Here is a 20,186-nt window from a genome sequence, read left to right on the forward strand (position 1 = left end):
AAAGCAGGCAAAGGTGCATTTTATTAAGAGCCGGAGAGGATCTAGGTGGTTTCTGGGGCAAGATCTCCATTTGGTGTCACTCTCCCTAATAAGCATACATCCACAGAGGACTGTTCCCTGTTAAAGCATATGTGGAGTCCTTCTTGCACAGCAGTTACTACAAATATCAGTGGTCTCTGATTCCGTTCTGCCCCCAAATGCTGCCCTGAGTCACCCTTACTTTGGTCCTGATGGAAATTGTGGATTTTGGGGGTGGATTGTGTTAGCAGCTTGCAGGAGTGACGTAGGAAGGATTACATAGCATTGATGTTAAAAAGATGTAGCCCACTTCTGTCCAGTCTGATTTAAGGATCAAGTAATACAGTTACTGTTAGTTGCATTCAGTCATGTTTCTTTTGATTTTACTTTCCTTATATAACGGATTTGTCATAGAGCAGTTGATTTTTATTAATGAGAAAAGGTGCCTTATGGAAAAATGGGCACTCAACAAGGAAAACGTTTTACCTTTCTTGAAGAGGGGCAGAACCTCTAAATCCAGAAGTTCTTTGGTAAATGGGATTGCTTACTTTAAACGAGGTGGCAGTAAAGGGAAGGGCCATCCTCCTGCTGGGACATTTAAAACAGCCGTGTCTTTTCCTCGGCTATGTGACTTTCACGTAAAAGGAGTACAAAAGATAAAGTGAAAGAGTAAATGATGCTGGAAGCATCATTAACTTTTCAGATGGCATTCTTTCGGAAAATATTCTGTCTTTCAAAAAAATGTGCCATATGCATGGCTCAGCCCCAGATCTTCCAGCAGTCTAATACTGGCAAGGGAGGGCATCTGTAGCCCCCTGGGAAGTGGGCTGTGGGGATTTCCTTTTCTCCTCTTTGTTGGTTTTTATATCCATTTCCTTTTCCTCTCTTTTTCTCAGTCATTTAATGCCATTCTGCACAACAGAGGGGAGCATCTGGCCCCAAGTAAACACCCAATAAAATAAGTGGGGGAAGTTCACAGCTCCCTTGGTGCTTTTGCGTCTGTCTGTCTGGTTATGGACTCAACAAGATAACCATGCATCAATTTACATTGTCCAGGCTATCTTCACAACCAGAAGTGCTTGAAACCTTATTTTAATAGAAGCTTAGATTCTGGAGAATACTATAAAATCTCTCCAAAGGCTCCAAATCAGCAATTCCATCTGTGTTTCTGCAAATGTAGAGGAACAATGCCCCAGCTGATTATGCAAACAGAATGAAAATAGTTATTTTAAAAGTGCATAAAATCAATACTTTGGGGAAAACAAGTCAGCTGTGTTTATACTCAGCATATAGCAGACATTTTGTTTCTTTGTCTGCAAAAAATCATAGAAAAGCAAAGATCGCAAGTGAAATAAAACAGCCGATCATACAGAGGGGACTGGAACATCAGATGTCTCAGCAAAGGCTTAGAGCATTTTAGGTTCCTTTTGAGAGAATATAAATTATGTTGAGGTTGATATATTTGTATGTTTTTTTGAAGTCAAAGCCAAATATTCTCAGCACGGTGGGAATAACTCACATCCCATTGCTGATCATGAAAAGTATGTAACTAAATCCATGTCTGTGGTGCTGAAAATTTCCTCCTAAATGCTGTCTCTTTTGGACTGATGGGATTTTTTGCAAATACTGCAATGAAGAGGTGTGCATATAAATATGTATAAGCGTGCTTCTCATACGGTCAGGATACATTGCTTGTACACATATTATTCTAAAAACAGGAAACAAAAGCATCTGAGAAACAGGACTAAGACGGAAAAATTTTTAGACATGTAAGTTAAATTGGATTAAACTTCATCTTTCAGCAAATGCTGTGTTATTTATTCAGGGTTTCTCTGGGGGATTTCCCTACCCCCTACACTTTATAGAGAGTAGTGATGTTTCTTAATTAAAAAATCAAACAAACATGGAATGGAGGCTGCCCCACACAGATGTTCCCTTGTGGGAATAGGAGGTGCACTGATTTTCTCATGGACAGTTTCTGGCTCTGTTGGACAGAGGCCACAAAGGAGAGGAAAAGCTCTGTCTGGGGAAGTCAATGCATCTGATGCCAAGATTATTCTCAGTGCTGCAGTGCCATCTAATAGATATTCCCCTTTGTAGGGGAGAGTTGGTGGCCATGGCAAGGAGGGTCATTGATAAACTCATCAGAAGTTGGGTAGATTTCTGTTTATTAATTACCCCACAGCAGAGATTACTATCTCAGAGAAAGGATCTTCTTGTGTCCTCTTTTCTTTCATTCTTTCCACCCAGAGCTGAAATGTTTCTAAGGTTTTGGGGCTTTGTTTTACAATCCCCACTCTGTAGTGGAAGATACCATGCAGCAAACCTTTATCCTTTCCCATAGTTTGTGAGCTAAATAGTTTAGAACGACTGAAGTATATTTTAAAAGATTTTAATTAATATTGTAGGGGGGAAATATGTTATTTTATTTACAGTTAAGGCAAAGCAAAATGTCCTTTAAAAATAGTTTTATGAGGTTTTTCATGTATTTATACAAATACATGTGAAACACATTGGTGGGTTTGAAAACTTTCATCTGGACTCCACCAATGCTTTGGTTGCAATTATTTCAACATTTGGAGGTTATTAATTTAAGATTTTTTTCATATTTACCTGATATACTATTTGAGTAATAACAGAAACTGACATTTTCAGGCTCATGCAACTGTCACTTAAACCTCTTCTGTGTCAGGTTCATTGATCTCTTCTGCCTGTCTGTGGAACAGCAGAACACTCTGCAGGGCAGTGTTAAAGATGGACCCTGCTGTAGATTCACTTTGTAGAAGAACACACAAGGATAACACTGGTTGTTTTCAGCCTATCCTATAGTGTCACCAGTGATGCCTCAGGATATTTTAGCCAGTGTCCTCATTTCCAATGGAATGGTTTATTCTGGAGGCATAAAGCTCCTGAGCCAGTGATTGTAAATTTTGGTTCTGTGGTAAGGGCCAAATGCACCAGTGACTCGAGTCATTATCAACTTTGGAAAGAAGCAGACAGGAAAGATCATCTGACATGCCAGCAACTATATTTGTACTCATGTATTTGTGCAGCTGATACTTTTTTTCTTACATTAATATTTAACTGATATTGCCTCCATCCCTTCCTAAACCTGGCATTCTCTTTTCAAGTCTCTTATCTGGAAACAAACTCATTTTGTCCCTTCAATAAATGCAATCCCAGTCTCAGCCATTACTTATGACTGGGCAGACTGTAGTTACAGGACATGAAAGAACATCAGCAGTGACTTACTGTAAATGGGACAGACTTCTTGGGAATGCACTGGGGATTAAATGTCCAAAAGAATGAAGCACTGCTCTCTTTCCATCTGGCCATTTCATTTTGCTGCCTTTTTGGGATCAGTACTTCTGAAATCTGGTTTGCAAAGTCAAATATTAATGTAATTTGTTTTGTCCTCTGAAGGTTTTAGTTGTGCAGAGTCACAGGAGGGACAAGCATGGAACAACTGAAAGAAATCCTGTCTGCCAAGACTGACAACTTTCTGACTGGTTAATTAAAAAAGCTAAGGAAATCCTTGGTTTAAGGTTTAGATTGGACTCAATAACTTTCAAAATGTCCCTTTTGGTGTAAAAAATTAGAATTTTGTTGGTGATAATGACAAAACATTTATAGCCATATTAACCGCCCCCCATATTTCAATATTTATATTTTCTCCATCCTTTGTTTTTTCAGTAAGCAGTTTTTAGGATACAAATCATGAAAGTTAATAGCAAGTGAAAGATTTGTAAATTATTAGCTTGATTATATTTTACAGAGTCGAAACAGAGCTCAGAAAGCATTCCACCCTAACCCTGGGGATTAGTTAACCCCCATTTTCCAAAACTCTATTTTCCAAGCACCCTTCAAAACACCTTTGGTGAAGTTCCAGCTGAAATACTGATTCTGTATATGTTATTTCTTCCAAAATAAGTCAAATCAGAAGTCAAGACGTCAACATTTTTCAACTATAAACAAGTTAAGCTCCAGTTCCATATGTAGATCTCATGTCTTGGATTAGTTCTCCAGAAAGAGTACTTCTGAGAGCATAGGAATGGTTTCCCTCTGATATAGGTGATCCAGGGTGGAGCTCTGTCCATGAAGAATGAAAGTACCAGTAACACAATGGCTTTTGCAGGTTTTGTTCCCAACAGAAGCATTGCCATTTCTTCAACTGTTTGTTTTCATTGTTCTTTGGGAACCTTAATCTGTGGTTGTAAACTTTCACTTGTTATAGGCTACTGTGACCAAACAGGTGCCTGGAGTAGAAGAAAAGTAAAAAATTAGGCGTATTTTAACTTCTGAAATTGCTAATACTGGAATGGGCACGCAACTGGAAAGCAGCTGCTTTTCAAATTTCTCACTCCTATTCCGTTTCTTCATTAATTGCATTTATCCCTTCCACTCATTAATTTTTCTTGTAGATAAATGAAAGTTCAGTTCATCAAACAGCAGAAGTAACTTTTTCGATCCTTTTTAGGGACTTTATCGCAATATCCTGTCCATGTCCAAAGGTGAAGGAGAATTTGTATTTATGGCATCAACTCCAATTTTCACTTTAGAGTTTTTCTGTTCTTTACTGAGCAAGTCAGTTTGATCAAACAGATTTTTTTTCTTTCTGTGGAAACTTTGAAGTTACAGAACATCACATCTTGTTACTCCATGTTGTATTAGCTGAGCTACAATGCCAATAATGTACCATGCCACAATTGTAAGTAGCTAAAAGAGTTATGAAATTTCACTCTGAGAAACTATATCCAGCCTCTTGCATTTCTTCCATAGTTTATTTTGCATGGTGTTTATTATTATGCTTACTAGCTCATGCGTATTGTGAATGGTTTCTAGAGAAGCATTTGGGTTGAAATCTTGGCCTTGTTGAAATCACTGGAAGTTTCAACATTGACTTAAATGGTATCAGGTTTTAATTGTGATGTTTTCAGCAGCAGATGTAAATTTGTCATACCTGTCAATGACATATGACATACACTATTCAGAAAAAACAGAAACCAAGGTTAATTTATTTGAGTATTTCTCCTTGTGTATGTAGTCTCATCTTTTCTCTGTACTTTGCATGACAATTCAAGTAGCTGAGAACGCACTGTATCCTCTTGTATATGCTCTGGTAACTAAGAGTGTTAGCTTGAAATGACATGGGATAATCCTAACACTGAGATTAGAGTAACTACACATAGTTTGAATAATAATTTCCATGCAAAGGAAAGATTTGAAGGACAAGGATGAAAAAATCCAAACCTGCAAGCAAATCTCTGTGTCTCAGGTATCTACAATATTAGGATTTGTGTTCACACCGCAGAGGTCTCTGTTGGAACATTAATAACCCATATTTGACCAGACCCATATGGGCAATGTCATTGTGAGTTTTAAGAGTAGAAGATGGTGTCTAAAGAAGTTACTGCTGTTGCTCTTAGTCAGAACAGCACTTCTGTTAGCAGAGTTGAGTCATTTTAACTGATGTCAGTATGGGTTTAGTGAATGCATTTGTCTCAGCAGGGTGATCCAAATGCTGTTTTTACCTGGGCTGTTGTTTTAAAAGTTACTTTGAAGTTCTGAATAAGAGCTCAGTAACACCTTTATTCTAGCATGAATAAAGAGAGAAAATAGCTCTCATATAAAACATAACAATTTCAGGAATGCTAGAGTAAGAATGTATGGGTGAGTGTGTGCTTTTGTACCTGCAGAGCAAATATCCCATCCTCCCTTTCTGACCATATCAGTACAAGGGGGAATTGGCCAGACCCATTTTCCTTGTCTTACCTTATGGATTTCCACGTGATCTCCCTTGGTCTTTGAACTGCCAGGCGTAGACAGCTAAATTAGTACCATCTAGGAAATAGGACTGTTTATATCCTCCTCACTCTTAACACTCCTGTGCACTCTGAGCTGCAGATTGACCCTATTGATCTGATTTGACTACACTTCTCTGGAGTAGACAAACAGTGCAGTAGAATTCAGGGACCCTAATTCACAGTACCTTATTTAGGTTCCTGGGTAATTCTTATTTGCATTAATCACATTCATCAGCAGAACCTGAGGCTGCTTCTTGGCTTTTATGCATTCCTGTTCCTGACAAGGGAACAAAAAGGTATCTGCATTGAAAAAGGACTGTTTTAAGAATATTGATACTTGATAGTTGCAAAACTTAACTATTAGAAAGAAAACTGTTTTTCAAATCAATGGCTCACGCATTACTGTAAAATATATCGATTAAAAACAAAGCTTAATGTTAGTCATTTAGCCAGCAGAGTGATGCAATAGTGAAATAAATTTATCCTTTGACTTTTGCATTAACCTTTTATTGACTGCTTGCATACTCATAATTAACACACACTTTAGCTAGCTTGGTTAATTCTAGCATTGTGATCAGTGTGCTCTGATGTAGCTGACACCCTGATCATCAAAATGTCAGTGCAGCCCAGGGAACCATAACCAGGCAAGTGTCAGTCTCACTGAACAGATACACCTGCCCATGGAGATGTTAGCCAGCTTCCAGGGAAAGTGTCATGTATTGCCATGCAAATGGTCATACAGTCATACAAATGACTGTATGTATTGTATTGTCATCACTTAGTTGAGCATATATTAATAGTTCTTGGTCAATATTAATGAGCAAAAAACAGGCAAAAAGGGAATCAAAAATCTGTGAACTTTACAGGGTAGAGGTAGTGAGAATGTGCACTGCAACAGTAACTGTTTCTTAAAAATGGGCTTTTTTAATTGAAACTGCCACGAGTCTAGACTGTTTTAGTAAGAAAGCAGAGACTATGGAGGTTTGTGCATTCTGCACATCTTTAGACAAACAATCCTTTCTATAATATGTTGGTGAAATGTATTGTCAAGGTGTTGCAGCTAAATTGCTCTGAAATATATCATAGCAGTTTTTGTGTTGTGCAGATAAGATATTGAAGGTGCCCCTTGATTTGGCATCTATTCTGTATCTCAGAGCTTATGTGATTTCCACTCTTTACACGTTTTGTACGTATGATATACGCAGATTAGTTCTGCTCTCTTTTGGACATTTGACTCTAATAATTCAAATAACAGTTTTTAATTGATATGGAATACCTTCATTAGCTTATAATATTATAAATCTTGGTACTTTCCCATTACCACTGTAGTTCTGTGTTTGCAGTCTTTCCCACATGGAACCTCATAGTTTCTTTTGTATTTGGGAAAATAATTTCTGTTTATTGTGAGTTATTGTTGATAACTTATGTTAGCCATCACATACAAAAGAATTTGAAATAATTGTGTGCAATCATCTGTGCCTTTGATTGTTCTGCTTCAGTTTAAAATATTGCTATCCTTTCACAAGATATTCAACTCTGTTCCACTGCTACAAATTAAAGACCATTGTAGGAACAGTTTCTCCTACAGAAATTTTTTTAAATCAGTAGTAATATACTCATCTGGAAGACCTGTTCTTGCACCCTAATTCTGAGTCAGAGCACATCTTTGTATGATTGTGTTCGATCCTGTGGTTGCTATTCAGGTGAATTGCCTAATGAACTGCCAGGTGCAGTGGTGACTGCTTAGAACCCAGCCCCATACCTTCAAATAGGAGCAGCTTGAGTTGGCTTTGATGTCAGCAGATCCAGCATAGGGACTGTAATTTTGTTCAAAATACATAATTCACAAAATGTAAAAATGTTCTGCTGTTCTCACTATATAAAGCAAAGCAGTAGTAATCCAACAGAAAGACAAAGGAGCTGTGGGATTGCTGAACTTGGAGTATTATGGCACTGCTTTCCCTTTTTTGTGCTTTTACAGTGATGCATTTCTGTCATTAGACTTGCACAACAACACTTCCACTCCTCTAATTTCTCACGTGGAATATGCTCTGGCTAAAACTTCCCAAGTTGCCTGGAAGTTCAGGCACATGCTTAGTTGTGGGGAGACCTTTCAGCAATGGCTCTGTGGGTAACAAAAGTAGAGAAGGGAAAGTAGTGAGTAGAGGCTCATGGGCTGTCCAGGCGCAGCATCACCCTGACTGCTGCCGTGTGTACAGCAACACAAATGCCCGTATGTGAGGGGAAAGCTGGTCAATCCATATGTGTGAGAGAGCAATGGTAAAAAAAGACATGAAAGGTTAAAAAAAGGGCGGTGAAATGGTGAAGAAGCTAAAAGCTGATATGTCTTTTCTCTCAGCGAAAACTGTGTTGTTAATAGCAGATGTGTGAGAGAATGTTTATTATTATCATAAACTGAGTTTTGCAGACCACATAACATGCCTGCAGTACTTACTGGCTGAGCTTCCTGCTTTGTCATCTGTAATAATCTCTAGATGGTTAATTTATCCCCTTTTAGATTGAAATGCTTAAACTGGAATATATTATACTACCCACCAAATAGATCATATTATTTTGTGCCAAGGCAGAAAATAAAGCAAGATTTTAAAAGTCTTATAGAGTTATGCTGTAATTAGTTTCAGCTTCCCTTGCATATTAATTTTCTCCTGTTCCTTTATATAATTTGGAAAATGTCTTCCAAACATGATGGCACGATCAGTTAAGTACCTCTCAGAACCATACACTAAACTGCATTTGCTCTAACAACTATTATAAAGCAGCCAGCAAAACAAATCCTCTGTTATTCTGTACAGTGCAGCTTATCAATGCAAACAGTTTAATATTTATGCTAAGAGGATTGTCACAAGTAGCTTCTGTTCCTTTAATTCTTGTTTTAAATAAATAATGAGAACATTTAAACACATTACGCTTCCCAGGGCCCTGAGGTCGGCTAATCTTATTATTTATGAAGTGATGTGCTACATAATAGTACTTAGTGCATGTTAACAGATGCTATTATCAGGGGCTGATGTGGAGAGCTGAAGATATATTGGAATGTTATGTGTTAATACTGTCCTTGTAGTGTAATGTACGATGGATTGAGTGCCCAGGATGCTGGTGTGGCAATTAACCACCCACCAACATGGGTGTAAAGCTGAAGTATGTTTTCTCATGGGGATTACACTGCTATTAATAATTCCCAAGAGAAGAAGACATCTTTCATTTGGCAACAGTCTCTTCCAGAAGGTTGACAGTGTGGACAAGGAAGTTGCATGTGTCAGTATTTTTCAAGTTCATTCTACAGAGATGAAAGACACACATATGTTTAAAACAACTTTTAAGTTCTTGCAATTATGTGCTTTACGGAACACGAACTTTAAAAAATGTCTTATAAAAGTGCATTTCTACATTTTGCTTGTTATCTCTTTAAAAAGCTATATAGGCCTACAGTATATACCAAAATTATGGTAACGTTCAGCATTTTTGTTTGCCTTGCCCCATTGTGAACATTGTGATTAATAAGCAACATGCAAATTGTTTGAGGGGAAGGGAAAAGAGGGAGAGAAATCCACCTTGAAGTGTGACAATTTTCTTGATGCAGCACGTTGCATCACAGTCTATTCTTTACAGATGTGATGGTTAACACTTATAAAACTTTCTTCTGCAGGCTGCAGTTCAGTTGAATATTATAATTAGACTTCACTAGTATTGATGAATAATCCATTTAATAAAAAACATTGTAATTTAAACATTTTCTCTGGGGACTAACATACACTAACCTCTTAATTTAATTTTATTGAAGTTTTGCCCACCTATTCATCATTGGAAGTTGTTATTAACCTCCATTTCCATTTATCTTTATAGAATTTTCTCTTTTTTTATTGCCTTTTTCAGACCTAAGCAGGTTGATACACTTGTAAATCTCCAGAATCTACAAAGCTAGTCCGACTTCTTTAATATTGTTTAATCTATCCCCCCTGACCTTAATGCAGTAAATTCAGTTTAATCTTTCTCAATAATCTAGTAATACATTGGAAACCGCCAAACATTTAAATCTGATAATGGTTTAATCACATACTTTAAATAACAGCTGAGATAATGAAAAAATAATTCACCATATAAAGGAACACTAACTGAGTTTTCTCTGTGATTGGCTTTTTGAGAAATCCCTGTAGAAAATACAAAGCCTACAACAGAAATCAACTTCACTGGAAATGAGCAATCCATTTGGTCAGAAGATGTCGTATTTCTTTTTTATTATCATCTTTCTCTTTAAATTAATGCACAAATGTATCCTGGCTGAGTATTCAGTTTCTGGATACAGTTTTACTTACGTAGTTCATCTGCTTACCTTTCTTTTCAGATGCCAGTCAGATGCAGCAGAGAGCTTGCCAGAAGACCAGAAACCAGAATGTCATCCCTTCTGGACAGATGATGATGAATGTAATATGCCTCTGCCATATGATCTTGAAGAAGTAATTGCTTATCTACAAAATCTTACTCAATGGATAACAAGTGACCTTCCAGCCTAGAATTATTGATGCTCATCATCTGGGGAGAAGCTTTGTAGTTTAACATAAATCCTTTTCAGCTTTATGATTCCTTCATTACGTGTTGTTTTATATGTCAATGCAGATTTTACCAGTCATCACACAGTACCTTAGTTACTGTCTCATAATAAAAAAGACCAGCCCCCAAATTTACAGAAGCATGTGTTTTTTAAGACCTGAAGTCCAGAAACACTAGCCTTAGTTCTGTCCTCCTCTGCTCTGATTCCCATTGACCCTACAGCCCAGGGATATCCATGTTTCACAGAAGCACAGAATGGATCAGGTTGGAAGGGACCACAGTGGGAACATATGATCCAACCTCCCCGCTCAAGCTGGGTTGTTCTAGAGCACAAGACACAGGATTGCATCCAGACAGTTCTTGATTATCTCCAGTGAGGGAGATATTTCTCTCTCTGGGCAATCTGTTCTTCCTCATATTGAGGTGGGACTTCCTGAGCATCAGTTTCTGCCCATTGTCTCTTGTCCTGTATCTCAGCACCACCAAGCAGAGCCTGGTCCATCCTCTGACACCCTCCTCCAGATACTGGTAGACATTGATAATGTTCCTTCTCAGTCATCTCTTCTTGAGGCTGAACAGGCCCAACTCCCTCAGCCAGTGTGTTTTCACAGGTTCCTTTGGTATCTATATTTCAGCTTCCGTGAGTGCCTACAACTGCCTCTGGTTTGACAGGTTTGAGCAACACAAGGTGTATCTCATACCTGTGGCAAAGCAGACTTAATGATTTGGGCATCCTAATGAGAGGTGAGGTTGGGGTGAGCCTGCTGGAGATCTTCAAAACAGAGCTATGAATTCTTCATCCACTAACACGGAGGGGCGGGAGATGGTGAAGATAATCCTTTATGCAGTGGCTCCTTGTTAGACCATTTTTTCAGATGAGGAACTCTGGAGGAGCATCCTAACATAGATCCCAAGACTTTCTTGCTGCTTTGCATCATAGCAGTTGAGTACTCCTGGGAGAGATTTCCAACGTGAATCTACACCTCCTGGGCTCCCTGGAGCTCAGAATTCAGTTCCTAACCATTATTTTGTTTTTTACATGTTGTGAATTCTGTTCTGAGGCCAGGTTTCCCAGTGCACTGCCTGAAGAGCTGATGGACCTAAATAAGGCTTTCCATTTGGGTTGTTGGGTTGATATTGGGCATTACAGCATCTAGTGAGATCTATGAGAACAAAACCAGAAGACTATGAGAAATGAAGCTGTTTGTGAACTGTTTTGTAGTAATGCGCTATAAAAAGAACAATTCTAGGTTGGATGATATATAGCACTGCTGAATGAGATAGAGAATTTTGATTTGGTTAAATTGCTATTTTAACTTGAACTGGTGTACAACTTTGCCACAAAAAGCAGAATAAAATCATTACAGTGAAAAAGCACTCAGGCTCTATTACCACTACAAAAGAAGCCAGTAAGACTCAGAGCTTGACGTTGCCACCAAGAAATGAATATGCCTCCCATGTTAATCTTCTGTTTAAAGTCACTGCTGAGGGCAGGCTCACCCAGAGCATACCAGCATTCTGTACTGGCAAAGAGCTCTGTGTGCAGATGAGGCTTGTCCTGCTGAAAACTGTACTTTTGACAGTCTAACGTGTGCCAGACCTCCCTGGAGCTAAAGAAGCTGTGCCAGTAAAAATTCAGTTTTAGTGGTATGAAACTGTGTCCACACCTACAAACTTTTGCCAGAACAATTATATCAACTAGAGATTGTACCTCATAACACTTTTGGCATAGTTGTGCCAGCAAAACTGTAAAGACCTGAATCAAGTGTTTTCATTGTAGTCCTGGGCTTCTGCAAAAACTGTTAGCCCCCCTTTAGAATGTAAAGACTCTCTGAAGAATATATTATTATTTAAAGTAGATTTAATTATATTATTACCTTGATCCACACATTTATCTATTGTCTCTTGTGCCACAGATTTCATATAATTCCGAAATACTGTTATGGGTATAGCTTTTTCTTTCCTGCACTAGCTAAAGCTGGCTTTACCAGTGGGCAAATAGCACGTATTTGGATTTAGTGCCACACTAAACACTGTTTACTTTGGAGATCACTTAGGGAAAAGCTAGCTGAAGATGTGGGAATTCTGCTTTTGAAAAGGCAGTTCTTAGAAACAGATATTGCTTTGGAAATAAGCAATATGAATTCAAACAAGTTAATGATGTAACACCGTTAACACAGTGTTTGAGAGGACTGTTTATGCTGTTACTTTATGATTACTTTGTGTTTAATTAAGCACTGTTAACAACTGTGGGCATCACAGTATTGAAAGGAATCTGACCGCCAAAAAGGGTGGACAAGGCACATTATGTTGTGGTTTTTAGCTGAAGTGGAGGCATAGCTATTAAAAAATGATCAGCAAATAATTATTTCCAGCAGCAGTAGAAAAAAACCAAACCAGTAATAGGAGACTGCTGGCAGTAATAATAGAATTTTTAAAAATACATGTTCACAGGTCTTGCCTATGCTTGAAGATTTAAGGTAGTGAATTAGCTGAACTAGTGCTAGTCTCAGTGCAGTCACATGGCACTCATTTAAGCCATGGATGGCAATGACATAGAAAAATGAACACCTTTGTAATGAATAAAACCTAAGATTCACTGCCAAAATACCAATAATCAAGTGATTAAACAAGATTAATGCTCTGTATTGCATTCCAGTCTCACATCATCTAAATCAGTATAACTTGATTGAGTTCAGTTGAAATGCAAAAGTATGAGATTTCATATCTCTAAAGCTCACAGGAGTTGGTAGCAAAGACATGAATAAGGTTGATGGAACTATTTGAAGCACATAGTAATGCCAAAGGGTACCCAAAAAGAAGAACACAGTTGAAGGTAAAAAATTATGTAAAAAATTATGTAAAAAACCTGGGAGATCAAGTGTAAATTATCTCTGTGTTGGGATTATGTACTAGAAGCTGACAAATACTTTGAGGTTTTCTTTTTATTCATATAGTTATAATCTAGCTTTATTAAAATAATAATGATAGTTTAGCAATCCATTTATATTCTAGCTTTAGATGACACGTTTCCATTTTAGATGAGCTGGAAGACACAGACTCTAATGGATATTCAGTGTATAGCAACTGTTTGCCAAGCCTGGCTGCTCCAGAAGCATGAGGACCAAGGTCAAGTTTTTTCAAGGAAGAGGTGAGAGCATAAATTAACTTCTGACATTAAATTCAGTGATTCTTTTTAAATGGTGAAGTTCACGACTTTGCTTACATTTACTTTTCACCAGCCATGACTGAATTAAGGTAAAATAGTTCACTTGCACGTGTGCACCAGGCTAAATGGATTGCAGAAGATACAGATCTGTTTGCCTGTCTGCACTTGCCTTTAGACAATATTCATCAATTTTACAAAAGCTACTGACTAAACATGGAACCAATACAAATGAAATGCTCGAGGCAAGGGCTTTCTTTTAAAAATCTGATACAGAGTTGGTTTTACACTGATAGAAAGAAAATGCTGGCAGAAAATGAAAAACTTTTATTGTTTCTGTAATTTGGGGGATGAAAGATACAGACTGTTTCTAAGTATTTGATAGAAAACTGCTGTGTTATGCAATGTAATTAGAAATATTTTTATAATGCTTTGTTCATATCCTGTGTATGAAAATACTTTATCTCATAGGTCCTTTCTTCTGTTAAAAAGGTTATGTAAATAAATAATAATCTCAATACAGTAGGTTATGTTCTAAGCTTTACAGCAGGTTCTGATTACACAAGGTATAAATTAAAGAATGCCAGGAATAATCACCAACTGGACACTGTGCAGGATGAGTAACATGCACCACAATAAATATCCAAATCAGTTCCTCAGTTGGGTGAAGCATACTGTTAATAATGCCAGGGTCACGGTCATTCATTTGCTTAAGTGTTGGACTCAGTGATCCTTGTGGGTCCCTTCCAACTCAGAATATTCTGTGACTCTGGATCTCCATCCAAATATGGTTTAGGTTCACTGGTAATGGTGCAAAATGCACTACAAAATCATGTTGGACTACATAATGCTGTGGGGCAGATGCAGGGATTCCTTTGACATAATAGGAAATAAAGAAATTAAAAGATTACTAAAATCCATCATGAAAGGTGACTAAAATATTGTAGAGTTTAGGAATGGACATTGCTCCTTTCTCAGTTGGTGCAGTGCTGTTCCATTAATCCTCTGCCATGCAGTAAAGTTTGGGCTATTGTAATAGATATTAAACTAGGCCAGGAGCTGCTGTCTAAGCTGGGGTGAGAGGAGGGGAAGAGGGACGAGATGCACATGAGACCCATGGGATGTGCTTTCTCAAGGCCACAACTTTATTAACTGAACTCATATGGGAGTCATTGAGCTGTAACTTGTACAGTGCAGGTCAGGATCCCTCCCTTAATTGTTACCACCTGGTGCAAAGTTAATGTTGGCTCCTTAAACCCCTTCCTGCCCCTGACAGCTGGTCCTCAGCTTTTTGCTAGGAGCTGACCACTCTCTGCTCACACCAAGGTTACAGAGTTGGTAAGAGTGGTTGTTCCACTGTAGCAACAGGTGTGAGAAACTCTCATCCCCAGCTTTGTCCTCCACCTCTGTCCTACTGCCCCTCCATGGACTCCACTCAACATCTGTTTTCCTTTTGAGATTCAGGTTGGTGCAGCTCATCTTCTACCTATCCCACCAGGATGGTGAGCTGCCATGGGGAGGAGTCAGACAAGGAGGATACTGTTTGCAGTGAGGTTCCTCATCCCAAAAAAGACACCCACTGCACTCCCCACAAGAGAATGAAAATCTCAGCACTACACTAACCTGGCATTAGAGGAGAGGAGCTGCTGGGGAGTGATGAAGGACTCTGGCTAAACCACCAACACTGGTGTTTTGGAGGACTCCCAATCTGTCTGATTCTGGCTGTCACCTCACCCCACCTGTAGAGGCGGAGGCAATCCTGAATAGGACCACTGTTCTCTTTCCTGTCCAAACTGACTCTTCCCCTTCAATGTGGCTGGGCTTGCATCTTCATTTACATTCAACTATCCTCTTCATCTTAGCCTAAGGGCATTCATTGAACAGGAGAAGATAATTTATACAGTTGTAAAGAGACTGTACGTAGAAAGGCTGCAGAACTGGCTGAATAACATGTAAAAGCCAAGAAATAACTGATAAAATTATCACATTAAAATGCTGATATTTGGGCATGAGCACTTCACATATGTCATGAAAACTACGGTTTATCTCCTTATTGCTTTGGAGATATTCATAATCCAAAAGGATGTATTATGCTGTGGTTTACATCCTCTAAATCTCCACTGGTTTTAGAGGGCTTGTCCATGATGACTAAGAATTTGGTCACAAAAGTTGTTCTCCTCCCCCTCTCTATCATCGAATATTTGCTTTCATGCCAACACATCTTGATCTGATTAGTCCCCTTGATTACAGGCTAAAGTAAAAAGTCAGGTGTATAGGATTCCCATTATCCTTTATTTCGCTGCTTCTAAGAACAGGTCAGATAGAGTTATTTCAGTGAAAATGTGAACAATCAACTTCTGTTTACCATTAACCTTCAGTTTTCTTTTCTTAAAATCAAATCAGGTCTTGGTAGGCAGTTATTTTCATACATGTCCCTTGATCAGTGGAACAATCTGTCAAAGGCCATTAAAGCCTTTATTAGGTTGAATTGCATTCAAAGTTAAGCTATCCAATCATTTGAAGGGCTATGATGATTGTTTTTAATATAGTATACATTGATTTCTCTCTCTGAGTAGAAATGTAACTTTGAAACTAAGCATGTATGACTAGGGCATTTTGCTATCTGGCATGTCCTGAGAAGCTTTGTTTTTTGTAGAAGAGGAATGTCTACATAAAAAAAAGGAAAAACAAATGCAGTGAAATCACCTGTATGTTCTCACAAGCCGTTTATTTTTCCTAGTTTACTGTAACCCTCATGGTATAACATATGTGGAGTGGGAGGAAATTTTCCAAGGCCCTTTGCTCAAAATCTTCACTGAAAAATTTTGACATCTCATTGTAGTATTTTAGAAGCGACTCTGTATCTTAAGATCTCAGGATTCTTTACACAGAGAAACTGAGGCAGAGGTCAAAAGTGCAGCAGGGATCTGACTGCTAGCACTGGAACCGGGGGTTCTGTAACCCTCCATCAGTGGTATATCCCCATCACTTCCAGTTAACCAGCTCAGTTTACAGATTAAAGATGCTCTCATAGAACTTGTTGTCCTCCAAAGTTATATCCGTAAGTGGAGCTTTAATCTGACCTACTCATGTCATATTTAGCACAATATTTATTTGCATAAGATATGATAATGCATCTCATGTAATAGAGATCTTTTGTACCTCCTAAGGTTTGATTAAACTTTCCAGTGAGTCTTTTAGTTACATTCGAGGTCCCTGAGCTCTGAGTGGAAAAGGTAAGTTTTATTGGAACTATTAAATTATTCCATGGAGACTATGCAGTATATAATACAATATAATACAGTCCACACTCTTTTACCTCTGTTTAAAGTATGACCACTGCATGCCCTCAAGGGAGTATAACTGCTGTACTAGGAAACTCTTAAGAAAATACCCTGTGGGTATTTGTGCTATTTACCAAGGTGAAGATGAGTTGCTGGAACAAACTGGAATGTTGGTTATGCACCTATTAGCACTTTAGTCTGGTACCTATTTGGTAGTCTGGTAGTACTTTACTGAGAGCACTACTTTACTAGTTATTTTGATGAACATCCTGATAGTGTATTACCCAAACATTATCAAAGCATTCCACATTTCTTTCATTGCTGTTCTTTCTCTTCTGTCAACTAATGGCCCTCCTTTCCCTTTTTGTCTCAGTATTAACAGTAATGTTATTAACAAGTTTTGTTCTTTGTTAGGCTGACATGACTTTAAAGTGAGAAAACTTTAGAATTATATATCAGATAGCAATCTCCGAAGTACATTTATTTTCAAACTAATTTATTAGGATTTTATTTTGCTCCTTTTTTGTTTAGTACTTCCACATGTAATTTTTATTAAGGACTATTTATATAACTATGCAAGATATATGGTGAGAATATAAGTTTGTGTTATGTATTTACTGATTTACTGACATTTATCAAATAAACCAGTTAAATAATCTGTGTCTATCATTTGCCCTATAGAGTGTGTTAGGTCTTGTCTTCAATCCCTCATTGTTGCAGTGAGTGGAAGAAAAGTATATTTTTCCCACCATCTAACTTCAGGTGCCTATGTGAGAAAATTGTTTTCTCTAAGCTTCCTATATGCCAAATAGTGAGAGAGAAGCTTCTTCAAAGCAGCAAACTCAAAGATGCTCTGAGTCTACTCTTCAGTGACGCATTTCTAACTACTTGAACTGTGTGGCAAGTCCAAGTTAAGTGCAAAGTTATCCACATCTGCTTATGCTGGCAATTTAATAATGGTAAATAGATAAAATAGACAGTGAAGAATTTGTTTTTATTCTTTGAATTGATAGAATCAAATTCTGGTTATATTGCAAATCTTCTAGTAAGAAAGGCAGATTAATTTTTGTTACTTTGATTAGAGTCAGACCATAAATGAATATAACAGACTTCTACCCCCTGTAATACTATTTCCTTTAGCAAATATTTAAGGCTCTACTAGGCTGTGAACATATTCTTCTGGCTGTGCAACCTCACACTTCCCATGTCTGACACAAACTGTTATATGGTGTGAGTAGTAGGAACTCAGTGCCTGCCAGCTCTGCATCAACCTGTTTGAGTGTATAAACTGTTCCATGTTTGTTGCTGTAGAGTTTGCAATTTAAAACATGCAGTCATGTTAAACAAGGCAATATCAGAGAAATGTCTCTTGCACATAGACTAAAAGGTAGTGAGATTTGTGATGTTTGTTGTTTCTAGGGAGCTTCACTTCACAGGTTTACCTACCACCCACATCAGATTTTGTGGAGGGTTGTACTGCATCGAAGGAACAGTTGTCATTAGTTGTCTCCATCCCAGGGCTGTGGAAAGCTAAGTCCATGCTATCCCAGATTCAGGTTGCATAACAAGCAAGGATTGAAACAGCAAATTTCCTTTGATACTCTGAAGAGAGCCATTGTGGAGAACAGCAGGATGATTTGATGTGCACATGCCCGTGTGGCTGAGATGCACTGCAGTGTTCTGTATTACTTGGAGTTCCCTTAAGGCCAAAGACTGTGTGCCCAAATTGTTCTGCATTACTAGATTCCAGCCAAGAGGTGATGAAAGTGTGAATAATATTGGCCAGGATGGAATGGAGTCTCCAAGCAAAAAAGTTGACAGAGAGCATTATTCACAGACACTCCAGCTTAGAGTCAGCAAGGCATCCAAGAGGTAAGAAATTTGATTTCTTAGCCTAGAACATTCTTTCCTTGGCTTTAGAAAAGATTTAATTGACTTAAGTAAAAGTCAGGCAACTGGATGGAGACCCATTTGCAAAACCGGTGTGATTCTGAAACATTTCTTACAATCTATTGTGATATATAGTATATATATCTAGTAAGACCAAGATGAGTGTCCCTGGGATCTACAGTGCCTTAAACTGTTCCTTTTTTTTCTGGTTGCCTCAGAGTATATTTTCCTTTTCCTTAACTTTTCATAAAAATGGGTAAAACATAAAAAGGCGGTAGTGATCTTTCAAAAAAAAAAGATGCAACAGAGGGGCCTTTGCTGGAGGGACACAAACACAAGGAGACTCAAGAACAGGCATCTTCTGAGGGGGTTGAGAAGCTCTTCCAGTCTCTGCACTTGTCTTAAATGAGGCAGAGATTAATAAGGATTCATTGTTTGTTGAATTTTGATTTTTACCCCAATTCCATTCTTTCTGTAGGAAATCTGTCAGAAGAAACTAAATTCTCTTTGATGAGACAGACTCGTAGCTGTCTTTTCACCATAAAGGCTCTTGCACCTTGTTACACACACTTATCACCCTGCAAATCAGAGTTCCATATATACACCCTGCTACAGCTAAAAGGTATTCTTTCCTTTCTGTGATGAGACTTCATTTCTGATCTGAAAGGTCTCGAGCTATATTGCTGAAGTTGCAGGTGTGCAGTTTATCTGTCAGCCGGTGTCTTTATTTTGTGGTCATACACTCATAACTCAAAGTGGTTTTTGCTAAACATTTTTAAAAGTGTTGGTTTTTTTTATTCCAACATCATCCGTATTTAAGAACCATCATCTCAAAACAGAAGAATCACACTGAGTTTGTAAATAGGCTAAAAAAGAAGTAAAGAAAATTTGTATCACTCTGAATAATTGATTTTTCAGGGAGTCCAGAGTATGATTATAGAATTTGTAGCTGAATGATATCTACTAAAAATACCATACATGCAAATTTTCATCTTATGTGTATGATACCCCCTTTGCACACTTATATTTCAGCAGGTATGTGTGAAACTTGCTGCATAAATATCACTAAGATTTTGGAACTAACGGCACTTCATAAATTAGATTTCTGTTATTATCCTATTCCTGGTTGCATGTTAATTATTAGGGTGAAAATAAAGGGCACTCTTTTATAAACCTTCATATTTTCTGTTTACAAGGATTTTACTAACATCCAATAAATTTAATGACCTCTAACAACAAGAGGAAGTTAAATCCTACTTAGCAAATTCATAGCTTTTCAGTGTATCTGCGGCTTTATGGTATGTCAAACTGTAGGAATGTAAAAGTGGTTTCAGGAGCTGTTGCTGGGTTCAACTGGCTGCAGAAACTTTTAAGTTATTTTTGTTTCTCCTTTATTGCTTAACCTCTGGGGCCCAACGCTGGGCTACTTGATAAAGCAGTCATTCAGGAATTTTA

At 38.0% G+C, this 20,186-nt stretch overlaps 1 protein-coding gene across 3 annotated transcripts in view; it reads left to right on the plus strand.

Moving 5' to 3' along the window:
* The window catches only part of FTO (FTO alpha-ketoglutarate dependent dioxygenase), a 236,438-nt gene extending 218,941 nt beyond the window's left edge, over positions 1-17,497 (plus strand). For all 3 annotated transcript variants that reach the window (XM_064671171.1, XM_064671174.1, XM_064671175.1), the window contains exon 9: positions 10,186-17,497. In XM_064671171.1, coding sequence (XP_064527241.1) covers positions 10,186-10,354 — 169 coding nt within the window. In that variant the 3' untranslated portion in view covers positions 10,355-17,497. The remainder of the gene's footprint in view (positions 1-10,185) is intronic.
* The last annotated feature ends 2,689 nt before the right edge of the window (positions 17,498-20,186 follow it).

Source organism: Pseudopipra pipra, chromosome 14 (assembly GCF_036250125.1).
Source record: "Pseudopipra pipra isolate bDixPip1 chromosome 14, bDixPip1.hap1, whole genome shotgun sequence".
Taxonomy (NCBI): Eukaryota; Metazoa; Chordata; class Aves; order Passeriformes; family Pipridae; genus Pseudopipra; species Pseudopipra pipra.